This window comes from Tyto alba, unplaced genomic scaffold, assembly GCF_018691265.1.
Source record: "Tyto alba isolate M040663 unplaced genomic scaffold, T.alba_DEE_v4.0 Super-Scaffold_2, whole genome shotgun sequence".
Taxonomy (NCBI): Eukaryota; Metazoa; Chordata; class Aves; order Strigiformes; family Tytonidae; genus Tyto; species Tyto alba.
The window spans coordinates 37,189,946-37,205,412 of NW_024881282.1; the positions used below are offsets into that span (position 1 = coordinate 37,189,946).

Sequence of the window (15,467 nt, forward strand, 5' to 3'; positions counted from 1 at the left end):
AGACAGCTTCCTTTTTAAGAGTAAAAGAAAAGAAAGAGACAAGCTACAGCACCAGCCCTTCACAGGTGGCATTTTGGGGTTAGCAGCAACACATGGTCAGGTGCCAGAATGGGAACAATATTCCCTCGGTTGCAGGCCTGCCTTCTCACACAGCCCTGTCTCTTCGCCAAGAGAGGGCACGAAACACTAACAACAGTTCTAGGACTCAGAATATAATCTAAGGCTCCTCTCTAGAAACAGAACTAGAGAAAATGTGCTACAGGAAACATTTAAACTGTCATATTTAAACAAGCCCCAAGCTGCTTATACACACACCAAATCCCAACCCATAAGACACCTCAGTAAAACTGGCCATGGAGTCCTTTTCACAGTTGTACAAACAGAATGCCAACACCACCCCCCCACGCCTTGGCCCTGCTCTCCCCTCTCTGCTGGCTCAGGGTGTGAGCAAAGCTCCCCAGCTCCCTGCTGCAGGGTTCCCAGGGGCCGCTGTACCAGGTTGCCTCTGCCCGCCCTTACAAGCGGCTGCCTGCTCTGCCTGTAGAGAGACACTTTTCTTAAAGGAGCTACTTCTACCCTGCAGCTGTACCTGCACTACAGCTTGGGAACTTCTTACGCACTTCTGTGCATAAATTTTTTCATATAGATAGAATAATGATCTGCAATACAAACTGTATAAAACTCCAGCAGTCATAGACCTGTCTAGCATCTGTCGGTGAAAGATACGTGAGTTTGCAGTCAGCCACCATCCTGAAATATCACAGATAACTAGCAGTCAGCAGGATGACTGATGTTTTCATTTCTGTCTTGCTCATACTGATGCTGCAGGCTGCAGACAAAGCACCCACTTTGATATGAAAGACTTGGAGTCAATAGGACAGCATTTCTGTGATGCTCTCTTGAACTGCTGTGTTCATAACAAGGAGGTAAGGAAAGTTCCCCCTAGGCCTTTTTTCCTGCCTCAGTTCATTCTGCTGTGACAAAACATAATGCTCTATAGGGTTGTAGCAATAATAAATTTGATAATGCCTTTCTTTAAGCAGTAAACTAAAATTGTGGTGTTTCTTACTATTATCGGTGCCTGAAGGGACATGAGAAAATAGTGAAACAGCAAACCAGGGTGAACTCCAAGGTCCTGAATTCTGATGTGTTAGACTGGGATTCCAGGTAATTTAGAATTATTCAGATATGCCATAATTTATTACATGTTTTCTGCACCTCATAAAGATTGCCAGAGTAAATGTTAGAAATGTTACTAAAATGAGACTTTTGTCACACTCCTTAAATTAACACTCCTTAAAAGATTGCATACAAATCTTATATCCAAATCTTAATAGCCAGTTTATTAGAAGTAGAGCTCTGTACCTACCCCAGATGGTCTTCCTGAAGAGAAATTAAACTGCATTGGTACAGAGCTTGGTCTACTGCATCACTTAAATTGATATGCTTTTTTTCAGCCTTATATTCTGCAGAGCAATCTAGCCACGATACAAGGTATATTGTTTGCTTTTGTGTAAACCTAATTTCATTAACCATGGAAGACACTAGGCTGATTCCATTTAGCCTAAGGGGTTAAGTTCAGGGTAACTGGTAGCAGTGCAAGAATCTACAATGACCAAAAAATACACCTATTAAACATGATCAGCTCCTCCTGTGCCAGTACTGGCTGTGAGTGACTGCAAGATCAGTTGTGCAGGTAGTTTGTGAGAGGTGGGCATTTATGTGTTATGAGCAGCTGTGGCCCTGTGGTCATTTATTAGGGAATAAAACTTTTGTACGTTTTTTTGGGGGGAGGAAACATTAATGGGTTGTATCTATCTTATCAAACTGTGCCCAGAGTATAGAAGTCAGGAGCTGAGCTTCACAAGTGGTACTGAACTGCAGGGACATAAGAAGAGACACACGATATTGATGCATCATCAGAGAACTAGGAGAAGGCTTGCTGGGAACAAAGAGGATGATGTTCTGTGAAAGGATTTAGGAGGGGAGGGAGAAAGTATGTGAAGCAGAACTAAAAGAAACCTAGGTAGAAGCAGGAGGTGCCATGTGGATAGATCACATCTCTTTCAATAACCAAGCTTTCTCTAAGATGATGATGCCCACTTTTTGCAGGTTAGCTGTAGGTCTGTAAACTAAAATGTGGATCTGGAAGACAGGCATGTGGAGAACACATTTACATCTCTACAACTAGGGTTACTACAGAAGACCCCTGCTAATGGTTGGAATGAATGCTGCAAAATACTGTTTGCAATCACCAAATTCGGAAATTAAACAAAACAATGCTCATCTTTCACAGCAGCGAAACTTCTGACAGCCCAGTCTCCTGTGATCTTGCTGCATACCAGCTAAAACGAGGCACCAAGGTACGCCATGACTTTTTCTGATATGTTTACATATCTGTCCTGAATGCCACTGGGAAAGAATCACCAGAACAGGCTCTATTTTGAAGAACCTTAGGACCAGAATAGTAATTAACAAATCAATAGTCAATAGAAATACAGTCCAAATAACAGTGCAGAGCAATAGTATTCATTTTCTCTATAGCTTAACCCCGATTGTCCAGAAGGTGGTGTTTTTCTTCCAAAAGAAGGTGGCTTGCTACCTGTCAGGTTCTGCAGTACAGACACAGGGTCAGGGTGAGGAGAAGGAGGGCAGCAGCTTTAAGCAGAAGGAGTACCGTGCCCATGTGCACTAGTGTCAGCCATACTTTGCAGATACCCAGTTCAGAGTGTTCAGGGTCTGTGTTCTCTTCTCACACATGCAGGCAGGTCATCATACTGGTGCTAAGTGCTGTCAGCGTGGGACCATTGCCTACTTCTAAACTCCTAGGCAAATGTAGCCCCAGATTTAAGAACGTGCTTTCACTTCAGGGCAATGAGACATTTTATTTTCCTGAAACCTGTATTTACTTTTTGCCGAAAAGAATAGGTTGAAACATGGTTTTTGTCCTTGTTTACATGGTGTTTATTTCTTTAGTGCCTGTGATTACCATAATATTATTCAAGATGCTTCCTGTAGATAAGCAAAACAAACTTTTGTTAGTGTATCACTTTTTGAAAGGTTGTGGATGAATTTTAGCCAACAATAATAGTTCCTGTAAATTGTTGCTTCCTGTTTGTGACATAAATACAGTAAATAAACAGTAAAAGGGGAAACTAGTACCAGGACTGTGTACTAAGAGTGTATAAACCTGAAGTGACCCCTGTAACAATTTGCAAAACATGCAGATAGGCATTTCAGATGTCTGGGCTTGTTGACAAATTGCATGATTTGGAGTTTTAGATCTCGTTTCAGAGATGATAGTTTGAAACACGATGCAGTCAGATAAGCTCTGGTGAGTGTACCTGTGGTGAGGGAAGCTGCCACAGATCCCTTTATGTGCTCTGCCCCTCCCTGGAGGCATTTGTCCCTGGAGGAGTTATATGGAGAATACATGTTTGTGCAAAGCCCTACAGTTCCACTTAGTCCCACTGTCATCCAGAGTTTAAGCAAAGCTACTGGGTTTTGTATTTCAGGAAGGTGAAGTCCAGACAGGCTTTCCACTCACCCAGCTCACCTGGGGGGTGGTAATTTCTGATGGAAGGGCTGTGAGAGTGGTGTTGGCTTTTAATGTTTACCCACAGCTTGAAATGTCTTCCCCTATTCTCTTCAGTGCTAAAGAACCAAGCAGGAATTTCCACCACTGATGCCATGGTATTTCCAGGACTATATCAGTTACAGAAGGTCAACCATAGTGGGTTGGATGAAAAGTCTCTTTTGCACGGTACCAGGACTGGTAGCAGAGGGTTGGTGAAAATATGCAGGGGAGGGATGAGTACTGAGATATTCTTTCCTTAATGTACCCTCTGTCATGTTTGGTTTTAGAATGTTAAGTTTGGGTTTGAGTTTATTCATACGTGAATGGTAAATCCACATAGGCACATTTCCCAGTGCTGGATTTAAAAAAAAAAAAAAAAAAAAATCATGAAAACTTTAGAATGAAAATGGTAAATGGACTGTAAAGTTAGCAATGTTTTGTGGTTAACACCAAGTATCCTGGGCTTTTTAGTACTTCTCAGACCTTCTTGCTTTCTTGCCCCACTTCCTCTCATCAGGCTGGCAGTATGCCTGTGCATGGGGCTGTGACATGGGGCTGGCAGCTCTGAGGACTAGCAACTTGAGAAAAATTTGCCTAAAACTCTGAGTCTTTCCACTTCATTTGCTAAAAATAGCCTTGTTTGTGTCTAAACACTCGCCATGCTAGTCAGTGAGATTGATTCTATTTTTTTCTGATATCCATTTCCTTGTGGTCTTTAAGTGGTACATACAAGCAAGGCAGGCGGGTTCACGTGATGTCTGTGACTAAGCTGTAAAGTGAGCAGGCTGCCACATAACTCTCATAACTGCTTATTGCAAAACATCTCTGCATGGTATTCATCCCAAGGATTGGGATTAAAAGCAGTATAATGAGATTTATCCAGATGACATGGGAGATGTGAAACCCTGCTGGATAATTGTGATTTCAGGGGACTTTCAAACTCGGAAAAATAATTGAAAGGGTGTAACACTGCTTTCGGTAACTGAAGTCCAGACAAACACAGAAGACCACTGCAAAAAGTTAGAGTACTGTTTCTTGTCCATTTAGTTTAGTCTGTAAAACTGGTAAACTTGCTTCGTGATAAACAAAAAAGAAACATCCAAGAACAAAGAAGGGCAGGGATGCCTTCCTAGAAACACTTGAGGAGAGCCATACAGAATCCACACAAAAGCATTTGTTAAAGCTTAATTACTTCAGGATCTGTGCTAAATAATGGATTAGTATATTCCTTGTCCCAACAGACTTTTCACATGATGTGATGGGTCATGTAACAACCACTTGCTGTCCTCCATCCTCTCCTCCTGCCACATTCTTTGCTGTGTACGCCTTCCACTTATATCCCTCTTATGTTCAGTCCCTGCCATGACCTGGTTTAACGCACTAATCTGATAGGAAACAAACCCAGCAAAAAAAATGAGATGGATTTCTGCTGGGTTAATGAGTTAAATCACCTCACACAAGAGATTTTTTTTTTTTTTTTTTTTTTTTTTTTTTGGCGCATCAGAGCCAGTTTAAGAGATGGAGAAAAACAGTAGCTAGGAACAGGGTCCAAAGTGGCAGAGTTTGGAGTGGGAGAGGCAGGACCAAGGAAAAGAGGTTTTTTCCTTCAGAAGCAGGAAGCCGTTAGGAGATCTCAGTGGTTACTCAAACCTCTCTATTATAAAAGTGACTACACTTTAGAAATTAGTAATTTAATAAACAATGAAGAGGAGCCTTCTGCAGCAGAGATCCTTCTAGGTACAGAGCCCATCCCATCACATGCCTCTTGTAGGAGAGGATGAGCATGTTGAGGACTGACCACAACTTTAGCCACCTAAAAGCCTGATTCTGCAAGGCTATGCCTGCCTATACCTATAAACACTGATATACATTGCAAAACTATTAGTTAAGTGGATCTTCACTAGGTCCTGTTCTGTAATTTCTGTGCTGAAACATAGGCAAAAACATCTTTCATGCAGTGAAATTGTATGAGTTGCATTCATGCATCTTTCATGCAGTGAATTCAGGTGCTTTTTCTGGATGTATACTAGGAGCAAAACAGGTCAGAGTGATGTTGTTCCTATGTAAAGAAAGTAACAACAGTTTATCCAATGAGTTTGAAAGAACAGTACCTTGCAATTCCTACAAGAAGAAGTTTCTTTCTTTTGTTCTTTTCCCATGTGGATCGACTTCAGGGACTATTTAAGGTTATTAGATCAAAAGACTTACCAAAATTTCTGTTGTTGTCCTTGATGGAAGTTCTTAAAGGCATTTGAAAAAGGTGACTAGCAAGGAACATCACAGGTTCAGTAGAGTTTTTGATAGAAATTCGTGCTGGAACTGTATGTAGCCCTTAACTGCACTTTGCTGATGTTCAGCCTAGAAAACTATATGGCCCTCAGATGTAAAATAGGATCACTGTTCATATTGCCTAGAGAAAGCAAACTGTCATTTGGAAAGAATAATTAATTCACATTAATATTGTGATGGGTAATATTATTTTTATGTACATAAACATTATAATCCTGACTGCTTTGTTAATATTTTCCTTGGTTCAGTAGGTGGACCAGTGCTTCCCAAGCTTTTTGCATTTTATGTCAGTGTTTCTTTTCAGAAACCCCAACAGTGGAAAAACAGAGCATAAGGAATTATTACTACTGAGAAAGCATGGCTGTCCAGGTTCCCAGACTAAAAATAAACAAGCCTTATTGAGTAGGAAGTGAGGTCCCTTGTCAATATGATATGTTTGTGTTCAGGTTCATAAATGTTTGCTGAACAGAACAGCATAAGGAATTCAATCTTGAGCAGCTTGCTTACATGTGTTCCTTCTGGCATTGTGATTATCATGTTTATTTGCAACTGTTTTGGCTTTTTTTATTTTGTAACTATAATATTCCCTCATGAATCAGAATGGTTATATACTATTTTCTGTGCAGAAAAAAAACAAAACATCAGGAAAACAGTTTCACGGCATTGCTAAGAACAGAAGTCATGAAAGCAAAAATGTGAGTATTCTTCATCCCAGTAGAAACATATTGTGCTCTCTTTCTGACCAGAGACTGATATATTCAACCACTGTTGGCAAACAATTTTGTCACCAAAAGCTGCTGACCTAGAATGCCCATTGCTCTTTACTGTCTGTTTCATGTATGAATGAAGTATCAACACCAACAAGTCTGGGGCAGGAAAAAATGGTAAAATTCTGTCTCATGAATATAGTTTGATACATTTAGATCTTTCTGTTAAGGAACGTGCCTTGGAGCTAGAGATTTTACCAGCTGTTCTTCATTCTCCAAAACTACTAACACCTCACTCCCTCAACTGGACCTGTTTCACTTCATGTCATTGAGTAAGATTTTTACCAAGTCCATTAAAACATTTTCTGTTGTGTTTTCCAGTCCAGTAGAGTGCTGTGAAGAGAAGTGAAAGGGAAAGGTCACAGGTCATTCTAGGGAAACAGGCAGTAAATTTTTTAATTAACTTTGAGATCATTACCAAGCCCCAGCTCTGAAATACTTGTGCTGGCAATATTTGTAAAGTTGCATCATGCCCCTTCCTGCCATTCAGAGTGTGTGATTTGGTACTCAGCATTAGCTGGCCTAGCAACCACCACGAGATTAAGTTTACTAAAGGGTTGTTGTCAGAATAGTTGGTATAACATCTAAGCTTTTTTTCGAATGTTACTTCTTCATTATTGCTGTTCATGCTATTTAGAAAATGTGTGCCTCATTGTAGCTGACAAACATTTAAAAATCCTAGATGAAAACATGTTATGTTCCTACTTTCATGGAAAGGAATTTAACTTAAATAGTTTTTTTATAATGCTGAGCACCCAACAATTTGCCAAATGAACACAAGTTGCTGAGTTTTCTGAGCTTTTGAAAATCAGGCCAAATACTAAATGCCTAGCTTTCCTTCTGCTTAAAAAAAAAAAAAAAAAAAAAAAAAAAGGGGGGGGGGGCAAAAAAGAAAGAAAAAGGAAAAGCCTGATATTTACATGTTACCTGTTTTCCCACTAGTTATTGAACCCTTACCAAGCTTCCCTGTCCTAACCTAGTGTACACTCATTGAACAGGCCATGAAGTGCCTTATCATAAAGATGATAATACCTTTTTGTCATTCAATCTTCTGGAACTTAATAATATTAATAATTTGTTCGTGTTTCTATTCTGTTTCACAGACTCAAGGCACTGAAACTCAACATAAGATATTTCAGGTACTTGACCCAGTGAAAAAAGGTAAACATTATATGTTACTTTGATTCTTAAAATCCCAGTAAGCCATTTTTTTCTGTAATCTCAAACCTCATTAAAGAGTATGTCCCAAAAAGATAAGTACAGAGTCCTTTGACTGGGATTTCACTCAGTCTCACCATTTGGAAGAGCTCATTTTTCTTTAGTTTAAACTGTCTTCACATTATTACACTCAGCTTTACTGATTGGGAATGGTCTCACCGAAGAAAAACTGAACCTGAGGTGAAAAAATATTTGGCAGTAGGGCACGCACATTTGTAATAATGTGCTTATTTGGTTCAGAGAGAACAGAGGAGAAAACTTCCATTGAAGTTAAACAAGGCAACCCAAATCCAATGGAAAATAGTCATCAACCAGAACTTTTTGGTTTCAGTACAGACAAAATGAAAGAAGCAAATGTGGAGGCTGAGGAAACAGAACTGGTGGACTTGTGTCATTGCAAGCACAAGGAAATCCGGGAAAGATTTAGGTGTCAAAGTGAACAAGCAGCTCAACATGAGTTCTCTTCATAGTGCGCCAGAAGGACAAACACAGTTTTTGCCTATGTGAAAATAGGAGGGAAAAGCTATCTTGATTTGTAGAACTTCGTTTAGACTACTACTGAATTACTTTGACTACTTCTGGTGTCATCATTACTTTAAAGAATTTTTTTCAGAAGAAGAATGCAAACGAGGACCCCTCAAAGTATGTGAGAACTGGAGACAACCTCTTATTGTGACACTTAAGAGTGTTCAGCCACTTCATAATGAAATGGGACTTTATGGGATGAAAATTGTCACCTAAAATATGACAATGTTCTTCACTAGAGTAGCTGAAAGTAGCAGAGATAGCTTCAGTTCATCAAAAAAAAAGCATGAGAAGCTGTGACTGCAGTTGATAACAGTCAAATTTGCATTAGAAATCAGAGGTGCATGTTTTGGCAGGGAATCAGAGCACCCATTAGTGCAAACTCCAGGAGATGTAGTGGGTTCTCTGTCCTGCTTCAGTCAAACACACAGTCTACACCAGGGCCCACAGAAAACTGAATGAAATTGCTAGCCTGTGTTTCATAATAGGCAAAACGAGTATTGAAATGATCTGTGGTTCTTTCAGGCCTTAAAAGCCTGGTTTTCATAAACTTACAATTTTAATGTTTCACATTAAAACAGAATAGGATTCTTACAGGGATGTAGAGTTTATTCAATCCAAGAGTTTAAGGTAGAGTTTTTGGTAGAGTTTTAATAGAAAACATTGCTGTGGACAGAGTACAGAAAAGGAATAGAATTTTTTATGCTTAGTGTCAAACTTTGTGGCTTCACAGATACCCACAAAGCCATGAAACAGCCCACTATCAAGCATAGAAAATCAACAAGTTAATCTATGAAGAAAGTACCAAAGTGAAATGTCCTGAATAGAAAGCTACCTGTCCTCATCCCACAGTGCCATAAGTCAGTATTAATTGATTTTAGCCATTATTACAATTTTTATTTATTCAAATAAACAACTCCTAGCAGTGTTAATTACAGCATTGTGTCACTTTTCTTAGATTCTTACAGCTCACATTATTGGCAACATTTTGCAAAACCAATAGTACGTTTCTCTTCAGCTCTGACATCTCCTACACGGTTAAACAAGCTTCATGAAATATTCCAAGAATTGCAACAAGAAAAAAAAAAAAAGGATTCTTCTCATTGATATAAAAGCTTTAAAATCATTTCCAGATGTCATGTCAGCAAATTATACAGAACAGTACTTCAGTCGATGTTTTCATGAGCAGAGATCTAGAATTCCTCAGTGAGGACTGGATGAGAAATATTAAAGCAATCATACATACTATCTGTGGTTTAATATAAATCTGTGAGTTTTATAGATTCATAGGGAGCTATGATAAATCAGCTAAACAGTAGAATGTGAGAACATATTACTTATTCTCTGCCTACATTAAGGATACTGGAATTTATTCTCAGGATGATCCTTATTCATGTCATTTTCACACTTCAGGTGCTGAAAATCTAACGATGTCGTGCTGTAGTAGTGTGTTTTAGTAATGACCTTGTGCTTGGATCTAAATTCCTGTCTTGTTTTTCTCAGACATGCACCCAGAGCTATGCTACCTTATGACTGCTTTGGTTTTGTCTTGGAGAACTTAGCCAGAAGAAATTAAAACAAAGTAGTGTGGTAGCTAGAAAACTAACGTATTAATATTTGGTTTGTGAAAGGGTTTGTAGGAAGAATGTGCCTGTGATAGGAGAGGACTGGATTCATTGATTCACAGGAGCGTATCCCATGTTCTTAATGTATTTCTTAAAACTGTGTAAATATAACTGGAAGGTTTTCCTGTGTTTTGCCTTCCCTCCTTTATTTTGGCCAGGAAGGTTGAATATTACTAATGACATTCAGTATCAACTGCACAAAGAACCTATTCGCTTAGAATAAAAGGAGCTTCAGAACGTTGTAAATATTATTCATGGCCGAGGGACATGCCTCCCCGTACACTGTCAGACCTGGTTCATCTCACCCGTTAATCATGGATTAAAGGCAGCTGCAGGCAGCTGGGGCCGCGGCCGGCCGGGAAGATGCGTCTGCCGGCTCGGGTCATGCTGAGAGGGAGGCCGGGGGCCGGGGCTGCGGCGGTGGTTTGGCCGCTTGAGGAGATGTGGTCGTCACCTGCCGTCAGCGCTGGGGCTGTCCCACCTGCCGACGTGCCGGAGATCTGTGTCTTGAGAAAGAAGATACGTGAGCCGCGTGCACAAGGAAGGGAGAGATTAAGTTAAAAGTGAGTCCTCCTCTGCCAGCCTGGAAGTCTGGGCACAAATCATTCCAGCTGTAATTGGCTTCTGAGGGACAGGCAGTCCAGTTAAATACAGTTTAAACACAGTTTTAGGTAATTGTACAGTTGAGTACATTTAAGTGTTACGACCGATGAGGGCTTGGCTGCCAAAGAGGAGATTAATAAAGAATGCATTTTTTAATACTTTTGCAATCTTGGGTGACTTCAAAGCATTCCCTTCGCCAGCTGCAGCTGTTAGTTCCAAGTCACTGTGTACCACCTGCAAAGGTTAAAATGTAACAGATCATGTTCTTCTAGGCTTTTCTGGAAGTTGACTTGCTTAGAGAAAGGGAAAGAACAGAAAAAAAAAAAAAAAAAAAAGTCCTGGCTCCTTGTTTTGTTACTGTGTTTTTCGGACCTGGACTGGAGTACTATCCCGCAGCCTGTAAAACACCTTATAACACTTTTTCCCTCCTCCTGCTTTTTCAGAGGTGTCTTATCAGCAGGGCATGTAGTGAAGGCAGGTGCTAGATATGTACCTGAAACAATTTCTAGCCCAAAGGTTGCTGTCACTCTGGTACTTTCACCTCCCCTGCACTGGGGCCCCTCTTCAGCTGCTGCCTGAATGCAGTGGCACCACCGCTGCAGAGGCTGCCGTGCTGCTTCACTTCCAGTTTCCCTGGGTGCTGGCACTGCTCGTGCCCCAGGACACCTCGTTCCGAGGCAGCTGGCCACCCTGCAGCGAGCACCAGCAGCTGAGCCACTCGTGAGCACATACCGCCTGCCAAGGTCACGCGGGTGGCCCCGACTCTCCTCTCCCACTCTTACCCATGTTGCTTGACCAGTGGGGCTCGACATAGGATTTGTGCTCTGGAAGTGTCTGTTATGACTCTAGGCCAGTGTCATTTGAATGACAAACAGTTGTTTTCCTTGGAGCAGACACTAGGAGTGAGAACATGTTCTTCAGCTGAGCTGCATGCATACCAAAACAAAATAATCATGTTGCCCTTGGCACCTCCCCTTCCCAATTTACAGTTTTATGCACACTGGAACAATTTCAGTGGGGGCTACCTAGATGGTCTTTATCCCCAAATAGCCTTTATTAGGCAATTGATAAAGAAGGGGAGGTGGGCATGTGAGTTGGAATCTGCTCCATATGAAGGTGTTAATCCCCACAACGAGTCATCTGAATAATTGACTTGATGTCCAGTGATGTCTGCTTACTGCAACTCTACTTACCGTAACAGTGACTGTATCAAGTCTCAGCCAGTGACTGAATCTGAAATGGCCAAGACAAAACTTGAATGTTTCATTGTGGGTTTTTTTCCTTCTTCAGTATATTTGGAAGTTTCCCTGAGATTCTCGAGGAGAGGGATTACTCCCTGAGCAGCTGAAGCCACCATTCCTTGATCATAGTAGAGAAACTGGAGTCATAAGCCACAAAAATCATTCTCTCCTTTCACCAAAAAAACAAAATACATGTTACACTCAAAAACATTTGACATAAAATCTGTACACAAATAGTCTGTGGAACTCTTTGCTAAAAGATGTCATATGGATGCGAAAAATGTACATAGATTTAGGTGGACATGTACCCTATAGCTAGACCACTGGGAGTTTTTGAATAAACACATACGGCTTGGGAAATCTTCTCTGATGAAAAGAGTGAGAATCGAGGAGAGTGCTTGGGAAAAATATTCCATGTGTTTGTTCTGCTCCTGCTTTCCCCTGGCCGTCCACACACGGTCACCTTGGAGGCGGGGTGCTGTTGATAGGGGGCCCCTTGGCCTAAATCAGTATTGCCGTTTATGTATTCTTACACACCTGAGTAATATTTTATTCATTACAGTCATATACTGGCATAGTTTGCATTTTCTTAATGTGTATAGCATTGTACAAACATTTGGGAGAAGAGAAGAAAAATATACTGCTTAAGACAGGTACTGAGTTTTGTCTCCTTTAAGTTTCCTAAGATTTAGGATTGCCTGGTAAGCAAGTCAGTGGGCTGCTTCTCTTTACTTCATCTCTGTCTCTAGAGCATGCTCCATTTTAATCCATACATTGGAACCTATTGCTGCAAAATCGGGGCCATCAGATTTTGAGGACTTGAAAGGGGCTGAGCCAGCATTGGCAATAATAAATAAAACCTAAATTATTTGTATCTGCAAGAAGAGAGAATTTGCCAAACACTTAAAATGTATCGCTGGAAGGAAATACTCCATACATCCCCTCTGTTGTGCACTGTCTAAGAAACCAGAGGAAAAATCATATTGCATTACAGCAAGACAAATACAGTAATAAAAAACCAAAAAATTAGACACATAGGCACAAGTCATTATTACAAAGCCTCCCAGAGGCGAGTGGGTCATCCTTCTGTCAGGGCTAGAACTGGATCCAGGTATGGTAGAGAAGGGCACCTTGCATGCTAAAGGCTGCAGCCAGGTGGGCGCTGGTCCTGGGGAATGAGTTCTGGGAGCCTCACATCTAATACCCTGTGGGATTAGGGTTCAGCCTCGTGGAATCCTAAATGCAGCACGTATGCAGACAGTACTAAGCCATTGAGCTTTGCACTGCCTTGGACACCAGCTCTTGGGTTGCCAGCAACCTCCTCGTGACTGCTACAGGAAGAAAAGCCTAGAGTTGGTCTCGTTTCACTGAGATTTATTTCTTTTTAGTCATCAGCAGATTACAGATGATAAAAGAATAGTCATTTTACAATTTCTTCTGAATAGAAGTGATTTCTAAACAGTGTAGAAGAATATGAACTCCAGCCTCTCTTCTCTCCAGTCTAAGGACTCCCACAGGAATCCCTGAATTCTGGTACAATGGGCCAGTACTAGCTATAGCTGAGAGGGCTTTTGAGTAACTAGAGGGAACAGAGTTCTGCTGTGGAGATTCCCCCAGGAAGGAGTACCCGGGTCGTGACCAGCTTCTGGGAAGCAAGTATAATATCATTTAAAACAGCAGGCTAAAATAAGCAAAACACTTTTGAAAGTCCAAGCTCATCTCATGCTTTACTTGTGACTGCTAGTATTAATAGAACTGCTAACAGTGTTGCTGTGTGTGCTTCAACTGCACCACAAGAAATCAAGAGCTGCAGAGCCGTTCATTCCACTGTAAAGCCGTGAGAACATCTCCTTAACACACATGAGAAATTACATTTCTATTTCAAGAAACAATTCCAGGAAGAAACGATTGTACATTAATTCAGTGGAAGCTGGCTCCTGGGAAGTGCTCTCCTTTCCCAGCCACAGTCACCAGGCCCCAGCAGCCCAGACGCTCCATCCGATCTCTCCTACCTCCAGGCACACATGTTTAGAAGCCCTGATCTCTTCCTCCTCTCCCTCCCATTCTTTCTGCATAGGACACGTTGATGATCATCCCCCTGCTTACCTGTCACGTCCTGCTCAGATGAGGGAGACAAGTGAGTTAGATTCGTAAATCCCCAATGGAGTGGACAACAGTGAGACAGGTTTCAAAGTCCACATACAGACATTTATTAATTTCCCACAATGTACTAATTGGATATGTGATAATTGGCTAAGTATATATAGTATGCCTTGTGTTACTTATTGGTAATAAGGGAAAAGGAGAAAAAGAAAAGAGGGAGAGAGACAATAGAGAAATAGAGATCACCAGTCCGGGGTCCTGCATTGTTCCCATCTGAGTTCATCAGGGAATGCATCCATCTTCTTCTTCTTCTGGTCTTCTTTTCTCTTTCTACATCTCACTCCTCACCCCCCCTCAATTTATACACACTTTCCTTGGGTCCGTCCCCCAGGGCAACCCACATACCTACATATCACATGTATGGGGGAGTAGGAAGGTACTTCATGGGATGATATAATTAGCATGATCTTGTTAATCTTCATTAGCATATTCAGGGGTGTCAACTTTAATATACCTTTCATGGATAATAAAGCAAAGGTCATTCACTGGACAGATGGCCCTTGCACCTTTACAAGAGGCACCAGGGCAGAACTGTCCTGCCTCCACAAGGCTCCCTCCTCCAGCTGCATCTTGTGCTAATCAGGCCGCCTTATCCAGCTTCAGCCTCCACATTACCCACCCCGTGACTATAGTTTCAGAACTTGCGAGTGTTTGAGACATTCCTCAGCTTGGAGGGCCTCTGCTCCCCCTCCATCCCTTAACTCTTTCTCAGGCTGTTTTTCTCAGCCCCTGTTTTGGGGAGTTACAAGTCGGCTCTCCCATTACACCACCCCACACCCATCACACCTAGCCTCCCCAACTGCTCCATCATCAGATAGACTTTGAGCATCTGAAGCCAAAGGGGCAGCCAGGGGACACCTGTGAAATGTCCCTAGGAAGGAGAAGAGCAGGGCAGAATGCATCCCGCCCAGCCTTCAGGCACAACCGTCCCTGCCCAAATGCCTGGAAGGAGATGGCAAGGGAACTACCCACCAGAGAGGCTGCCAAAGATGTGGAAGGAGGACTCTAGAATAAGAACATCAGTGGTACCAGGGGCAAGTCTTGAGCCAGAGGTTGACTGTGCCTCTCCCTGCTGGCAGCCTTGGCATCCCAGGAGGCATTACAAGCAGCAGAGACCGAGACCCTCCAGGGGAGGAGACACAAGGCTCCTCAGGAAACACTGAGGAGCACTTTTGCCATAGGTGCACAATCAGGCAACCAGCTCTGGCCAGGAAGATGCCACACTCCAAAAGTAACATTCCCAAATGGTGTATTTATTTCTCTGAACTGTGCATAGAAGGCCAGGGAGATGGAGGGGTGTGCAAAGCCTAAAGCCAGGATGTGTGGCCATCTAATCACACTCATGAAAGCTGAGGCGTAGGAGATAGGAAGGGGATCAGACACCCATCTAGGAGGACAGTGGCTCGAGGGCGAAGTGCTGTGGCATGGTGGAGCAGACCCACTGCAGCAGTCATCCTGA

General features: G+C 41.9%; 1 protein-coding gene across 8 annotated transcripts; it reads left to right on the forward strand.

Annotated features, from left to right (window-relative positions):
- The first annotated feature begins 574 nt into the window (after positions 1 to 574).
- LOC122153436 (cytosolic carboxypeptidase 3-like) lies at positions 575 to 14,587 on the forward strand. 8 transcript variants are annotated; one of them, XM_042792709.1, is made up of 6 exons: positions 578 to 926; positions 1,088 to 1,167; positions 2,300 to 2,363; positions 6,493 to 6,561; positions 7,737 to 7,794; positions 13,923 to 14,587. In XM_042792709.1, the coding sequence occupies exons 1-6, from the start codon at positions 855 to 857 to the stop codon at positions 13,997 to 13,999; spliced, it is 420 nt and encodes a 139-aa protein (XP_042648643.1). In that variant the 5' UTR covers positions 578 to 854; the 3' UTR covers positions 14,000 to 14,587. The 8 variants fall into 8 exon arrangements, 6 of the variants coding, with proteins under 6 accessions (XP_042648643.1, XP_042648642.1, XP_042648645.1 ...); XR_006165330.1 differs by lacking the exon at positions 13,923 to 14,587 and adding an exon at positions 1,458 to 1,494 and having other exon boundaries at positions 581 to 926; positions 2,297 to 2,363; positions 7,737 to 10,762; XM_042792708.1 differs by having other exon boundaries at positions 588 to 926; positions 2,297 to 2,363.
- The last annotated feature ends 880 nt before the right edge of the window (positions 14,588 to 15,467 follow it).

Bases quoted from the DNA above. Each gene is read 5' to 3' on its own strand.
- LOC122153436 (XM_042792708.1), top strand. From the start codon at position 855: ATGAAAGACTTGGAGTCAATAGGACAGCATTTCTGTGATGCTCTCTTG. The intron at 1,168-2,296 runs GTAATTTAGAAT...CATCTTTCACAG, and splicing joins GTGTTAGACTGGGATTCCAG to CAGCGAAACTTCTGACAGCC. The intron at 6,562-7,736 runs GTGAGTATTCTT...TCTGTTTCACAG, and splicing joins GAAGTCATGAAAGCAAAAAT to ACTCAAGGCACTGAAACTCA.